At 39.1% G+C, this 15,729-nt stretch overlaps 1 protein-coding gene across 2 annotated transcripts in view; it reads left to right on the top strand.

The window, feature by feature from the left end:
- Positions 1-15,729, top strand: part of DMXL1 (Dmx like 1) — a 124,662-nt gene that overhangs the window by 87,778 nt on the left and 21,155 nt on the right. Inside the window, exons 25-31 of one of the 2 annotated variants that reach the window (XM_083151607.1) lie at positions 1,481-1,666; positions 1,776-1,852; positions 2,792-2,922; positions 5,418-5,666; positions 9,563-9,676; positions 11,989-12,167; positions 14,296-14,432. In XM_083151607.1, the coding sequence (XP_083007733.1) occupies positions 1,481-1,666; positions 1,776-1,852; positions 2,792-2,922; positions 5,418-5,666; positions 9,563-9,676; positions 11,989-12,167; positions 14,296-14,432 (1,073 nt within the window). The remainder of the gene's footprint in view (positions 1-1,480; positions 1,667-1,775; positions 1,853-2,791; positions 2,923-5,417; positions 5,667-9,562; positions 9,677-11,988; positions 12,168-14,295; positions 14,433-15,729) is intronic. The other variant, XM_083151608.1, reaches the window with a different exon arrangement.

Here is a 15,729-nt window from a genome sequence, read left to right as displayed (position 1 = left end):
ACATCTGTATGAAAAGTTTTATTGTTCCTCAGTGAGAAAAACAAAATAGCAATCTAGCAAATATGATACCTTTTAATGGCTAACAAAATGAACATCTGTATGAACATATTGTATTTATTGCTTTTGTTATGTGTTATTTTCAGTATAGCATATTTTTCATTTGGTTGTATAAACTACAATTAAATGGTCACATTAATGCCAGAATACATTTTTATATATTCCTCAATTTAAAGTCTGAAGTAGGAGGTATTGAAATATAAATGTTTCGGTACTTATAAGTCAGTTGGGCGCCCACTATAGCTAGTACGCTCATACCCCCACTATCCATGTCGGCATGGAGTTGATTTTATATAGTGTGGCGAGCCACCGAGCCCAAAGCGTGGCGAGCGGACGCGGAAAACTAAGCAGATAGCTTAGTGGGCACCCAACTAACATATAAGTACCAATGTTTCTAATTCCTTTTACTGTATAATCTCTCTTTTTTTTTTTTTAAATTAAGGGCGTATTCTGCTCGGGATTTCATAAGTAATTTTTTTGTATAGTGAAATAGAACAGATAACAAGTTATCTGAGAGTGGCGCCTGTATTAGAGCTGCTCTGCCGAGCTGCAACTAGAGAAGGGGATGTCATTCCCTTATGATAAACATGCACAAACGGGGGACTATAATTCACAAGGGAAGCGGTACATCTGTCAGAATGAACTTAGGTCTACAGTCATTAGGTCGACCCCACTAGGTCGACTGGCAGGAAGGTCGACCTGACTTAAGGTTGACATGGGCCAAGGTCGACATGACTTAAGGTCGAATTTGCATAAAGGTCGACATGGGGAAGGTCGACTGGTCATAAGGTCGACATGGGTTTTTCACTGTTTTTTGAGCCGACATGTGCGAGACAGGCGGTATTTCATGCCCTACCATCCACTAGGGCGTGGTGGGAGAAGAAAATAGTGTGCCGAGCGCAGCGAGGCACCGATTCTCATTGCCAACTGTGTCCATGTCGACTGTGTCGACATTCGGATCAAAAAACAGTGAAAAACCCATGTCGACCTTATGACCAGTCAACCTTCCTCATGTCGACCTTTATGCTAATTCGACCTTGTCGTGTCGACCTTAAGTCAGGTCGACCTTCCTGCCAGTCGACCTAGTGGGGTCGACCTAATGACTGTAGACCTAAGTAAATTCTGACAGATGTCCCGCTTCCTGTACTCACAATTACACAGCTAAAGTATCTACTAGGATTTTGTTAAAGTTTTTATTTTCCTTGCTATTGTTATATTTATTTGTGGCACAACAGCCTGTTATTTAATTAATAAATATGTTTTCTTTCATAATTGCTACCCTGGCACTAACCTATTTTTCAGCATAACTTTCCCCCCTCTTTTTTTTTTTTTTTTTTTTTTGCATAAGTCATTTTATTCTTACACATGATGTTCTGTATCATTTTCCATCGATAACAAATTTGTATTTTTTTCTATTTTTTAGGATTGTGTAGTGATCTCTAATACTCAAACAGAGCAGACATCAATTCCTCTACTGTTTGCTTGTACAGCTAGTGCCAAAATTGTTGTGGCCAACCCTTTACTGCACCTCTCAAACTTAACCAATGACATATTACATGCCATAGTGAATCTCGATTCGCCCCCTCATCCCGATGTCCGCCATAACAAGGTAAGCGGCCATCAATCTCAATAGATTAGATTACAATTTTACAAAATGGGCCTGATTTATACAGATGTGAATTGCAGTAATGTACAGGGGCTTCCATTGTTTCTTTCAGATTTATGTAATGCATACTCTGGCTGCATCCCTTTCTGCTTGTATCTATCAGTGTCTTTGTGGAGGACAAGCCAACAGGTACGGCACATATTGTTGTGTAAACTTCCCTATTTTTAAAGTTTAGTTTCATACATTAAGCCCTTAACAACACTATTGAGCCAAATCCCTCTGCATTCTCAAATGATATTTTCAGACTAAATATAAATAACTGCTTAAAATTGTGGTGCCCAAGTATTCAATATTGGGGCATGCGCAGGGAAGCCAGGGCTGCCGATAAGTAGAGCCGTTAACGCTGGGCATAACGGCTCTCCTTATCGGCTTGGGGGTGGGTTTTAATACATTTGCCCATAACGGGTGCCCGCTTCTCCACGTTATGCAGGAGAAGTGGGACCCGTTATTTTAAAAACGGTAGGAGCAGATTGATACATCTGCCCTATTGTGTGTAATGTACAGACACTGGCCACTGTTTCCTCTCAGCTCAGGTAATGGCTGCTCCACATTGTGTTAATCAGGTTCTCTAAACGCTGAGCACCTCTTGCTTCCTCACTGCTTCCATGGTAACAGGGAGCTTCTTCTATCCTGAGTGAAATGTGATAAATGATGTGGAATTTTGGGGATATTATTTGACAAGTTGAGGGGTGTAGTCTTTGTGCAACTGGGATGGAATGTGGTGCAGTGAATTGCTATAAAAACCAGATAGCTATAAAAACCAGATAGCTGCCAATAGGTCAGGGCATTTTGGTTCAGTTCCTGTATTCTAGGTGGCTGCCAGTAGTTGCACGGTTACCCACAGATTGATGCGTAAGATGGAATGAAACTGGGGGTTTTTGTTTTGTTCTGTCTTAATCTATTTGCTGGATAAAGAAATAGGAATGAGATACTGTTTTCATTATAAGTAATGGCTTTTTCAATGTCTTCAGTTATTGCCAACCTTATAGAGAGATTTTCAAAAAGTAGAACCCATGTTAGACACCCTTGATGTAAAGCATGTCTTAGTTGTGTGTTTGTTTTTTCCAGTTCCTCCTTGCCAACCAATCCATTTACAGGCATGGTGTACCAGAGTGTGCTGCTTATCCAAAGGCAACCACTAAGAACAACAAGTATGGATGAAACGGTGATACCAAACACCTCTCCAGCTCACTGGCCAGGTAATATAGAACACCTCGTTTCACTGGTAATGCATATTTCTTACTTTAATCCCGCTTAATTGCTATGTAACGCAATAATCAATATAGCTTGTTTTAACTCCTTGGAGAGTGGGGAGAAGTGTGCTTGCAACGGTGTGGAAAAATCGGCAACAGCATCTCATCGTTTTTTTTGCCCTTCTTACCTCGTTCCTGTGGATTTTGGGGCTGTGGAAAAATCAGCGATTTAGTTTGGTATATTGCTGCACGTGCTTGCATAGCGCGCCGACTATTGGCTAATTGTATTGACCCCTATTTGTCATCATTTTTTTTACATAGATATACTCTGTAAGCAGGACTCTCACAACACATGGTTTTAAACCATTAAACCTGATTAACAAGATTAAATGTTTTTAACTACAAAAGAAATAACTAAAAACGGATAAAATAGAAAGGCTTGTAAAACCAAACATATTCTACCTATTTTTTTTATTATGGTTTAAACTTACAACATACCGTTAACATAGTGCACATATCGGGTATTCTATCGAAGGGTAATTTTTCAGGCGTTTACCAAAGATTAAGGGGCCCATTTACTAACATTTTCCTAAAAATGTTTAAAAAGGGTGTTACACTTGAATTTACTAAAAGGCATTTGGAGCAGTTTTCGTGAAAAAATGTTCCAAACCCCTCAATTCACTTTTTTAAAATATATATTCTATAAGCAGATCGCATTTACCATACATATAATGTGAAACGTGATCTGGCCAAATTTAATTTAAGAAAAAAAAAATGTGCATTTGACCGTTTAATAATAATACCCACTTCAGTTGCCCGAATCACAGGGTTTAGATGCGAATTGGTAGCATCTGCACAGCTTTCGCTGCTCCTAGGCAGAGAAAGGTGTGCAGGAACTGGGCACCGTGATCAGCTGTGTGTATCCGATGAACACACAGGAGGGTATGCAATCCGGGATCACGGCTGTAGATCCCCCGCCAACAGCCGTGATCCTGGCCCGTTTGCGGTCTGATCGACCACAGAACGACAGGTAGGATTCAATGTCCCGCCTGCCACTCTGTGCAAAGGGAGTGTGGCCGTTATCGGCAGAACAGGCCTGACGGCTTCCAAAGTCGGGTACGTTCTGCCGTGATCACGCTTCAATGCTGTCGCTAAAGACAGCATATAATAGGGAGCCGCCGCTAGAAATAGCGGTGGCAGATTGCATACCCCCCACAGGCTGTTCACAGTGTGCAAAAAAAACATACTCCCCTCCCCATAGTGGTGAGTATAAATCAGCGGAGGGAGGGGCTGCTGCTAGTGGCGGCGCATAGGCCGTACAGCATCGGGTATTTTTCCTGAAAGATATTCCAATGGTGCTGCAGAGACCCATCGCGAGCTCTGTCTCTGCATGCGATAATTAATACATCTGTGCAATGTATTCAGTTAGCGCAATGCAAGTTTTCCCAATATTATCACATCAAATCCGAATCCTCAGATGCGGATGGAGATAAATGGGCCCCCTTCTTCTGTTTACACCTCCATATGCTGCAAGTAAAATCATCCTACTATTAGTGTTTGTTCTAGCACCCGCTATATTTGAAAAAGCATGCAGTTCCTGTTCCCTGCCTGGGGTGTCGCTGTCTGCTGTGGTGTTTCTAGCACACGTCTGGTTTGCATATCAGTGCTGATATACAGACCACATTGTGCTAGAAGCACTACAGCAGACAGCGACACCCCAGGCAAGGAAGAGGAACTACATAGGTTTTTAAAGATAGCGGGTGCTAGAATGAACACTACTACTATGACATACTGTAATACACAAAACTACCATAAACTGATCTGCCAGTTTATGTAATTCAATTAGACCCTATATGTTAGATAGTTAGAAGGATAATTTTGTAAAAAAAAAAAAAAAAATTGAGGAGAATTACAAGGGCATTTATGAAAACAAATCTCTTTGATCCAAAAAGCGATATAGGATTCGTTTCAGTAGAGAAAACTTTATTTCTGAGACAACTTTTAAAAAATTGCAAAAAGCTTTTAATGCTTCATTCACCCCTATATTGATTTGGCCTTGTATCCATGACAACATCATTATTTTTTTTTTGTAAAGCACCACACATTGCAACACCATACAGTCAGAATCACAAATCATAAACAATACAATTCCACACAAAGAACAAATACAGATGAAGACCGAGGTACTGTAGGAACTTCAAGGAGGTTCAGTAAAGCAAGTTTTGTATACTTTTACTTGCTGTTTTATATTTGTAATAAAACAGGACAGTTCGTATCATTTATGTAAATAGGGCCTACACGTGGTCAAAATTGAGTAAATCAATTATATTAATAACTAAATTATGTTTTGTGAGGTTTTATTTGTTTTCTCCGTTTGCCTATAAATAGATTCTTAGTTGGGAACTGACATTCTATTCTGAAAACATGTTCAAATTTTGTCTATTTAAAAGCACAGTCTGAGCTAGCTTGAAAATAATTCTGTATTTCTCCTAAAACTGTAGGGATCAGTGCTTTAATCCGCCTACTGAATTCTGCTGGAGAAGAAGCCCAACCTGGGCTTACTATCTTGTTATGCGAGATCCTTACTGCTGTGTATCTGAGCCTGTTCATCCATGGATTAGCCACTCACTCAAGCCAAGAGCTGTTCTGCATCGTTGCCCATCCTTTGAATGATAAAATGTGGTCTGCAGTCTTTGGAGGCGGAGCTCGAATTCCATGCAGAGGACAAATGCCTGTTAAACCAGTCAAAGGTTAGTTTATTATACAGTAATTCAATATTTATTGCCCAAAATACTGTAGCTGGTATAACTTGGAATGCTGTATAAATATATGGAAGCCCATATTTTTTTATTTGTGTTTTTGTGATGTTTATTTGTATGTTCTTGTGTCCCAGTATTGTCACTTTGCAACATGGTTGCATGTTATACACAAATCAAGTCTGTTTCCGCCAATTTACTGAATTTAGATTTTTTTTTCTTTACTTTAAAAAAGTTAACCTATTTTAATATTTAGTACTGTGAGGCAGAATGTGGTCTGCTACACTGACAAAGAGCATTGAAATTAATAGTAATCTTTCAGTGACCATAATAGTAGTTAAATATTTTATTAAATAGCTAGGATCTAAGATGACTGGTAAACACAGCTGGTTAGTTCTTTGTGTAAGACTCTGTTTTTTACAAACCCTGCCATTACAGTCCAGATTTTAAGGTTATCAACGCTTGAGCACACATGACTTAGGGGGTTATTCTGGTTTGCACAGGGGACTGATTTTTAGCGTCTGCTCATGAGCAAAATTTGCAGCATTGCGTGTGGACCAGAATATGGTCCTTAATTCGTGTATCAGTACACTTATTTAGCCATCCGGAACCAAGCATGGATAGCCTTAAAACCTGGACTATAATGGCGAGGTTTGGAATCCTGGATGGCATAATTAAATCTAATTTAAAAGCTGGTTGAATATGAACTTGAAAATATGTTTAGCCTCTGTCCTAGTAGACTTGAATCTCTACATATTTGATCTTTCCTGGGGGTAGTGGTGAGTACACCCGTAGGGAGTTTGCTTAGCTTGAAACTAGGGGGCTCAATGTATTTGAGAGAGCTGTAAATTTCAGGGAGGTTTTTTTCAAAACAGTATATAGTCAACCTGTAAGTTAACACTTGTTACTTTAAAATGCACATTATTAAAAATGTCTATTTAAATTTGCGTAAAAAAATTCTGTGAAAAACGTTTTTGGAAGCTGCAAGAGTATGAAAATATGGAATTAGAATGAATCGCAATACCTTAGGCCAACCTTGTCCCCTTCTTACTTATAGATATGGCTGCTAAATATAAATATAACATGAATAACCCATTTAAAGCTTAACTGAATTCAGATATGTAAAATTTCCCATATAAAGCCAGCAGGTACAGGTCTTTACTTCTGAGACTGAGCCAGCAGGTACAGGTCTTTACTTCTGAGACTGTCCACTGCAGCTTTGTTAGAGGTAATGTTTTTTATGTGCAATACGTAGATGTTATTATCCATCCTTTACTCTCTAGTACCCCCCCCCCCGACCCCGACCCCCAAAATAAACCTCCCGGTCACCACCTCCGAGAATATGATGGTTACGTATATTTTAGTTTTGTTGTACTGTTTTCAATTCTGAATGACCAATACCGATGTTGCCATTGTGTGTCTTGTCACTATTGTTGCAATTTTCCATGTATAGATATTTGCATTACATATGTGTGTTGTCCTAATCACCTGCCCTGATGCATTAATCTTTGAATCTGCAGCATATAATTTATTTACTAGAACACTATCAGTCGCACACACTCCGAAATGCTCTATGCCACCAGCCCTCCAAGACAATTACTTCTTGGTGTACAGACAAATATCCTGAATACAGTAGATTGGGTCATTAGAAATCTATTCATAAAACCTACTTTAGGAACACTCCATACTGTATATATAGCTATAGTGTAGACCTACATTTAATTAGAACTAAAGGCAAATGTGCTGTTACAGCAAATAGCTGAGGCAGCTGGTTTTGCAGTAGATTGCTGTGAGTATGAAATGATGTGAAGCCCCAAATCAGTTTAATAAATACAAGTTCAGTGTCCAACATTCCACTATGTGCCAACTAACTTGAATATTTCCTATCTATACTGTATGTTCTCTATTTCAATTTTAAATTTACACATTTCAAAAGTCTCTTGAACAGGCTAGTGCACAATCCCATCTGATGGGTATGTCCTTTTATGTAACATACATACTTGGTATGGAAGAGCAAGTTTTTATTTTTATTGGTACAGTATTATCTGTCATTCTACTAATGTTGTATGTTCTGGACCAGTTCATTCCATGCATCTTGTTACTTTGAGTAATATTACTACAACCTAGTGGGTGTTTGTATATGAAGATATATACATACACCCATATATAAAAATGTTTATTTTTTTGATACTTGTGTAGTAGACGGGCGCCCACTAAGCAATTTGCTTAGTTGGCTATTCTGCGTAGGAAAATCGCATTGCAATGCATGGGCCATTTTAAGGGCCATGCTATGTGATGTGATTTTCCTATGTAATTTATTCACTGCTATCTTAGCCCTGGGGGATCGCATCGCACCTTCCGCAAAATCGCTTGCGATTTTATAGGGTGTACGATGCATTATATTAACTATACAATAATATCATTGTATGACATACAATGAGGTTTTAGGCACCCCCCACACCCGCTATCCACGGCACCCCAAAGCGTGGCAAGCAGCGGCGGAACGCGTTCTCCGACCTCTTCATACCCCCACTATCCATGTCGATGTGGAGTTGATTTTATATAGTGTGACGAGCGCAGCGTGCCACCGAGCCCGAAGCGTGGCGAGCGGACGCGGAATACATGTAAAGTAATCGCTGCGCTCGCCACACTATCTAAAATCAACTCCACGCCGATGTGGATAGTGGGGGTATGAAAAGGTCGGAGGACATGCTCCGCCGCCCCTCGCGGGGCACGCTTCGGGGTGGTGTGGATAGTGGGGGGGTGGCTAAAACCTCATTGTATGTCATACAATGATATTATTGTATAGCTAATGTAATGGCATCGTACACCCTTTAAAATCGCATTCGATCGAATGCGATTTTGCGGGAGGTGCGATGCGATCCCCCTGGGCTAACAGAGCAGTGAATAAGTTAAATAGGAAAATCGCATCGCATGGCCCTTAAAACGGCCCATGCGATTTTCCTAAGTTACCGTACGTATGCAAATTGGGCGCCCGGCTACTACAGAAGTACCATTTTTTTCTATGATTTCAACTCTACACGTACTGTTAATAAAGTGTACACATCAGGTATCTAGGGTGTTTCTTGTTCTGCTCACGGCTCCATAAGCTTCAAATAGAATCAGTGTTCCATGATCTTTCTAGCAGTTGTGTGTAGTATTGTACAGTAGCTGGAGTTCACTGGTGGGGGGTGTTGGATGTCTTTTTTTTTTATACTGTAGCTGAGCCTGTAATACTTGACCTTCTTTATGCAAGGGATCTTATGTAGTTGAGAGGAGAAATGTAGGTGCAAAAAAAAGGCGAATGGATATTTGGTTGGTGCATTTTTAACCATTTGAAGTCCAACGTCTAGTCAGGCTCAACAGCCCTAGTGCTAGTAGCAGATCCAATGGTGAGCCACTTTAAAATAAGAACTTAAACATTGTTCAACATTCAGTGTAGACCATTTTTGAATTAAAAAAAAATTACAATTACTTTAAACCAGACTGTTTGAATTGCAAAAAGTTAAAGCAGCATTGTATGTATCTATGAAATTCAACAATATAACCAGATGTTCCATGCGATCAGCCTTGGAACTAATCCAAAGTCTCATTCAAGGCCTTATATTCTGCGGTGTTGTGCTTGTGCAGTTTTTATTAACTTGCATATATGTAACTTTTTTTGCTCTAAAATGAAAAATGTTATCTGGTGAAGGCACATTTCTAGCAGTAAACCTACAATACTGCTTCAGCTGCAATATGTTAAGTGCAGTAAGTTTATCAGCATTAACTTGGTTGATTAAAATACCTATGATGTCAATAACTGCAGTTTACTCAAGTGCTTTATTAAAACGCTTTTATAGCCCCATTTGTGCACTGAATGTTTTCTCTCTTTTTTTTTGTTTTGGCAGGAAAATACTTTTCTATTCCTAGCCCTCATCAGGTAGTTGTGTTCTCCATGGAATGTGTTGGCTTTACCAAAGCCCTTACTGCCATCAGTACTCATAGCCCTCCCAGCCCTGCAGGCAAGGACCTAGATTTTAGTTGAGGTCTACATGCTGATTATTCCATACTGAGGCGATAGGACAGCACTTAGACTTCTGTTGTGTGCGTGTCCAAGGCTGCATTTCTTTTTCTTTCTATGGATTTCTAACTGTGATACAGCAACAAAACAGAAATGTATCATGGAGTAGCAGTCTCTATGAATATAAAGAGTATGCTTTTAGACAAGTGTATACAGTGTAAGACAGCTGATCAGACAATGCAATATTATTGCAGTTCCAGCAAAAGCTGCGGTTATTAAATCACAGCATATTCCTACATGCAGACAGCAGCTCTGTAGGATACCAGCACATTTTATTCTAAATGTGGCATGCAAACTGTTAGAAATCCATATAAATTTGTTTCCGATTTTGTTTATCTACTATATACATTCTTCCGTACTAACCTGTAGTTTCACTAGATGTGTGCTGCCATGAATACAGTGTATCTTTGTGTATGGTCATGCTTTTTTAATTATAGTGCAGGCTTTGCGCTGATTTGTTTGGACAGGGCTTCCCCCTGCTGAAGAATTTAAGTGGATGAGCTCTTCTTAAAATGTGCCTTACCGATGCAAGTCAAAGTCCTGTTTGTTATGTTTAGTAGTAATCAGGTATAAGTGAATGTGTTGGCTGAGTAAACCCTTCCAGTAGTCGTGTTGTCAGAAAGTTCTTACAAGGGATTCCCACAGTTATATGTTTGCTTAATGGAACCCACCTCCCTTTTGCCCATTTGTGGTGTCTGAGTGCAAATCTTTTGTTAAGAACAAATTTCTGCCTTTTAAGAAAAAAATTCAGAAATGTTGTTATGCTTGTGTGATGTTTACTTCTTTGTGTGTGTTGCTGTGACCACCCCTTCCCTTATTTCTCAATGTTAATTTTTTGTTTAATCTGACCAGGTTGTTTTTGTCCTGCATTTAAAGGTATTTTAAGCCTTTAAAGTATGTTGTACTGTGTTTTTTCTGCAACTGACACATAGTTCAGAAGTATATAGTCTTATCAAAAACACATAGCGTACATTTTGAGCAAGCTTTAAAAAATGTCCGTAATCCAAAGGCCTATACACACTAGGCTATGTTGAGCTGAAAGTAGCTCACTTTTGGCGCTATCGCCTAGTGTGTATGGCCGGGTGATGAACGCTGATGCGCACTCCATCATCATTGGCAGAGTGAACCACTTTCCACCGTCTTCTACTGTGGGAAGTGGTTCACCTAAACCCCACCATGAAAATCGCTATATCTGGTGAAAATCTCTTAATGTGTATTCATTGAGCGATTTTTGAATCCAGTGACTTTCACATGATCGCTCTGCATACACACTGGGCAAAATGCCCATTGTGTATGCACTATTATTTATAGGTGATGTGAGAACTTGCCCTGCCTCCTTTCCTAAAATATATTCAAGTGCAATAGACTAAACACGGTCATCTATGAAAACATAGTTTTGTGTTGTAAAGAGTTTTTCTTATTAGTCTTATATTAACAGTATCATCATATGCTTCTGTATCTCCTTCATATTGCATTATGCTTTACAGCTGTAGAGAAGCTGTTCCCTGCTTTTGGTTTTAAAACCAGAGTTTTCATGTCAGACCTCACCCATTACACTTTAAGTTGGGCATGTGCATGCAGTTTGTGCATGTTTTTTGGATGTTGAATTGTGCCAATGCAGAATAATATTGTGTTTCAGATTAAGTATTGACATCTTTACTCACGGTAAGTTGTTATCTGTTTACACGTTTGTTAAAGTATTAGGTCACTGCTTAAAGCAGTGCCAGTTTTTTATTCTTTAGTATTTACTTTAATTTCAATTTTATCCAATTATATGATTTCCTTCCTTAAGATCTTCTAATTTGTTGGGGGGAATTCGGTTAGGTACAGTTTCACGTGATACTCCTGCACATTACGGTGGTATTCGGGCAGCGCCGCAAAGCTGGGGACTTGTGCTGTCATTGCCCATGTTCAAACACCGCGGCAACGGCTAAATTACCCCCTTACTGTCTAATTCAGCTCCCATGTTACTTGCAACAGTTTTAGATAAAGAATCTAATTTAAGGAAAATGTCTCTTTTTTTTTTTTTTTTTTTTTTTTTAATTTACAAATGATTTTATTAAGTATAACAATAGTTGCTTTGTGCTCAGGTGCAATGTGTTATCATACTGGTAGCAGATTTACAGCCATTCTAGGTACAATTGCTCTGTTCTGTCTTGGGTATTCTTACTTGTAAAACCAAGAGGACTAGTTTTTCCATTCATCATAGTTTTTCATACTGATAACATTTTCCTGGTTTCTCCTTCTTTGCAGCTGTGCTATCTCCTCCAGTGGAAGAAAATGAGAAGACTGCAAAACGATTCCAAATTTCTAGTAAAACTCATCTCCAAGATTCTGTTTTTGCTTCACCTGTGTTAGACCAGGGTTCATCGATTTTCCGGGAAAAATTCATCCCGCCTGAGCTTAGCATCTGGGATTATTTCATCGCAAAGGTACATGCATAATGATCAATATTGTTTCATTCAGGTTCAATTTAGTGTATATTTTTTTCTTTTTTTTGCACATTATTGTATGATGCATCCATGGTGCACATCTCTTCTTGTGCATTAATGGGTGTAACAGAGTACACACGTAACTAAAGGGTAGATGTATGAAGCAGTGATAAGGGAGGAGAAGTGATCAAGTGCCTGGTATTTTATCACCAGCCAATCAGCTCCTGACTATTAAGGTACAGACTGGGTTTAAAAAGGACAGATATGAGCTGATTGGCCAGTGATATAGTACCAGGCACTTGATCACTTCTCCTTCCTTATCACTGCTTCATGCATCTACCACTAAATTATGTAAGTGTGTCAAGGCCATGTAATAAGAATTGAAAGCTGTCATGAGTTGTGAGGATCTCTTCAACCAGGCTGATGTATGCGCACTGTAATCATGAGGATGGATAGGAGCGGACAACTTGTCATATGGGCAAGAATCCACATTTAGTTGAGTGCGTGCAGTGCAATAGTTTCATGGTCAACTCTGAATTGGCATCTAAATTTACATGAACCACTAAATGCACAGGGACAGGTTCCAGGATGGTACAGTGTAGCTGTTACTGCTCTGGTTTTCTCCCGCTGGTACTGCAATCCATCATTTTAAACCTCAAATAAGGTGCTACTATATTGAGACTTGCGCTGTGGTAAAGGGAACAAAAATGCAGTTGCAGCGCACTGTAGACAGTACGAACACTGGTAATCAGAACAAATCTGATTAACTCCATAAGTAACAATATTATTATCAGTTATTTTATATAGCGCACACACATTTCGCAGCGCTTTACAGATAATATTTGAATATATTCAAATTGGTACCTGCCCCAGTGGACTTTACAATCTATATTCCTTACCACATGTACATGCAAACATTAATTCTAAGGTTGATATTTTCGGGAGCCAATTGACCTACCAGTATATTTTTGGATTGTGGGAGAAAAATGGAGTATGGGGAGAATATACAAACTCCACACAGTTAGGGCTATGGTGGGAATCGAACCAATGACCTCAGTGTTGTAAGGCAGTAATACTGACCCTTACATCATCCATGTTGCCCCCATAGAGATTAATTAGGTTCTTAGTGCATACAGAATTTGGCCATCTATGTAACCCCCATCCACAAAGTCAAGTTATTTTTAAATTAGTGTTCATAACTACTTATGAGCAATCTTGAGTGGCTGGTAAGTCATACATAAGTGTTCTGAGAATTAATCACAATTGCTATTCCTAGTTGTGCTTAATCTGAGATCTGTCCTACTTGGATAGATCTTTTGCATGCTAGTGCAACTGTGTGCTGATGGGGAGGTTGGCTACAGAGATAGAATGATATAGAATGGGGTAAAGTGGTCACATTAATGTGGAAAACTGTCTTTAACCAAATCTTACCAAGCACACATTGCGATTGCAATTTTAGCCAACTTTTTTACAACTCTGCTTCAGCCCCAGAAACCTTAATCCACTAAAATGGATAATTCAAGTAATGCTGAAAGTGTATAAGGTACTAAGTGAATTAAAAGAACAGGCTTATTGTTGGGTTTGTAAAATATGGGCCGTTCTAATGGGATACGGTGGGTTGATCGACAGTCATTAGGTCGACATGGGTAAGGTCGATAGGGAAAAGGTCGACATGGGGTTTTTAACTGTTTTTGGAGCCGACATGTGCCAACAGGCGGTATTTCATTCCCTACCATCCACTAGGTCGTGGTGGGAGAATAAAATAGTGTAGCAAAGCCCCGTGGCCGAAGCATAGCGAGCGCAGCGCTAAGTTTCAGTGTCCATGTCAACTGTAAAACCCCATGTCGAACTAAGGACCTGACGACCTTGTCCCATGTCAACCTTGCAGTATGTCGACCAAATTTTGGTCGACCATACAATCCATACGTTCTGATATTTATCATAAATTACAATTGTGCTTAAATCTTGGACTGTAGATTGAGTAGATGTGTATTTTTAAGTACCCAAGTGTCATTTTTATCCCTTTATAAAGTGCAAGTAGAACCTTGTCTGGAACATTCTATATAGTGTTTGACAGCTGCAAAAATCTTTGCATGATTTTAATTAGGTACTTTTATTTTCTCTCCAGCCTTTACTTCCCCTTTCACAGAACCGACTAGAATATGATTCAGATGACAGTCAAGGAAGTGATGATGACTACCAGGACGAAGATGTCTCATTGTCTGATGTACAGATTCAAGAACACTCCAATCCGAATTCATACAGGTATACCATTCCAAAACACACAATAAAGCAAATATGGAAATGTGTCTCTGCTCAGCATCAGCAGCTAAACTTGCGAAGTTGCCAAGATAACAGATGAAAAAATTTGTAGCCATATATAACATTGCTGCATTCATCACTAAGTGGAGAATTCTGTTGTTTTTAGTGAGGCTGTAACTAATAGATGCTCAAGAGGGAATTTTGTTGCACCAATCGGGCACCCATTATTTGTACTAAGTCTCTCCTGTAGTGGCGAGCAGAAATCTATTAGCTGCCCAAACAGCATTTCCCTTGTGCTCAATAGTTTAAACTGATTTAACTCCATTACACTTCTAACCCCGTTGTATTTGGGAAGACCAGCAAGAAAAAAATGAATATTGTGCAACTTTTGAATTCTTCCCCTAAATATCGAAATTGCGCCATGGGTACTATACAAGTCAGATCAGATTGGAATCAGGCCCTTAGTGTGAATGTTATGTTGAACAGTAACTGCAGTTTGATTCTATCAATTGGCAATGAAGGCTTCAGTTAAATATGATTAAATTTGTCAAATAAGTAGATCATTGGTCTTACGGATTTAAGTAATTAAATTTTCTTTAGAAGACATTTGCTTAACTTGATTTCATTTCCTTTAAATTTAATAAAATGAAATTGTTCTGTATTTCACCACAGTGCTGGACACAGCCCATTTTTCTGTACTGTACAGTACATGTTGCAAACACTCGGTGTCGAACATGTGTCAAAAATAACGGCACGCACAATCTGGTTATCAACCTGACACACCCATTCAGACTAATGATTATCCATTGGAAGACAAAAAGAAAATAAACCCAGTTACTTCTTTGATTTGTCAGAATGGCCCCCAAAAAATATATTTGCAGATTAGAGACCTCCGCTTCTATAAGTCTTGATTAGTTTTAGTAATTTTCAGTATATGTAATTAATGATTACACTTCATATTTCGTAAAATTAGTTTCTAGGCTTTCCAATGCACATTCTACCTGAACAGAGCTGCAATGCTCCATGGCCCTTAATTCCACCACAACCTCATACTTGTGGGAGATATATAAGATATATGGAAGAATAACTGTCCTGCATACCAAGTGCAGGCTCTAATCCATTACAGCCTGCCCCTGCAGTGCCACGTCTCTTAGGCATCTGCTGTTAGAATAATAGTTTGCTCTCCATAGTGTGGAGCTAAGAAATTATGGTTATGTGTGTTACTAAGGGCTTTCAAGATGAGATGTAGTGTTTGTGGTGAAATATATGCATCTGAGTCTCCTGGCTATATTCATGTGCT

The sequence above is a fragment of the Crinia signifera genome, chromosome 1 (assembly GCF_055691185.1).
Source record: "Crinia signifera chromosome 1, ASM5569118v1, whole genome shotgun sequence".
Lineage (NCBI taxonomy): Eukaryota > Metazoa > Chordata > Amphibia > Anura > Myobatrachidae > Crinia > Crinia signifera.
Note: the sequence above shows the minus strand (reverse complement) of the source record. Positions and strands in the feature narration are given on the sequence as shown.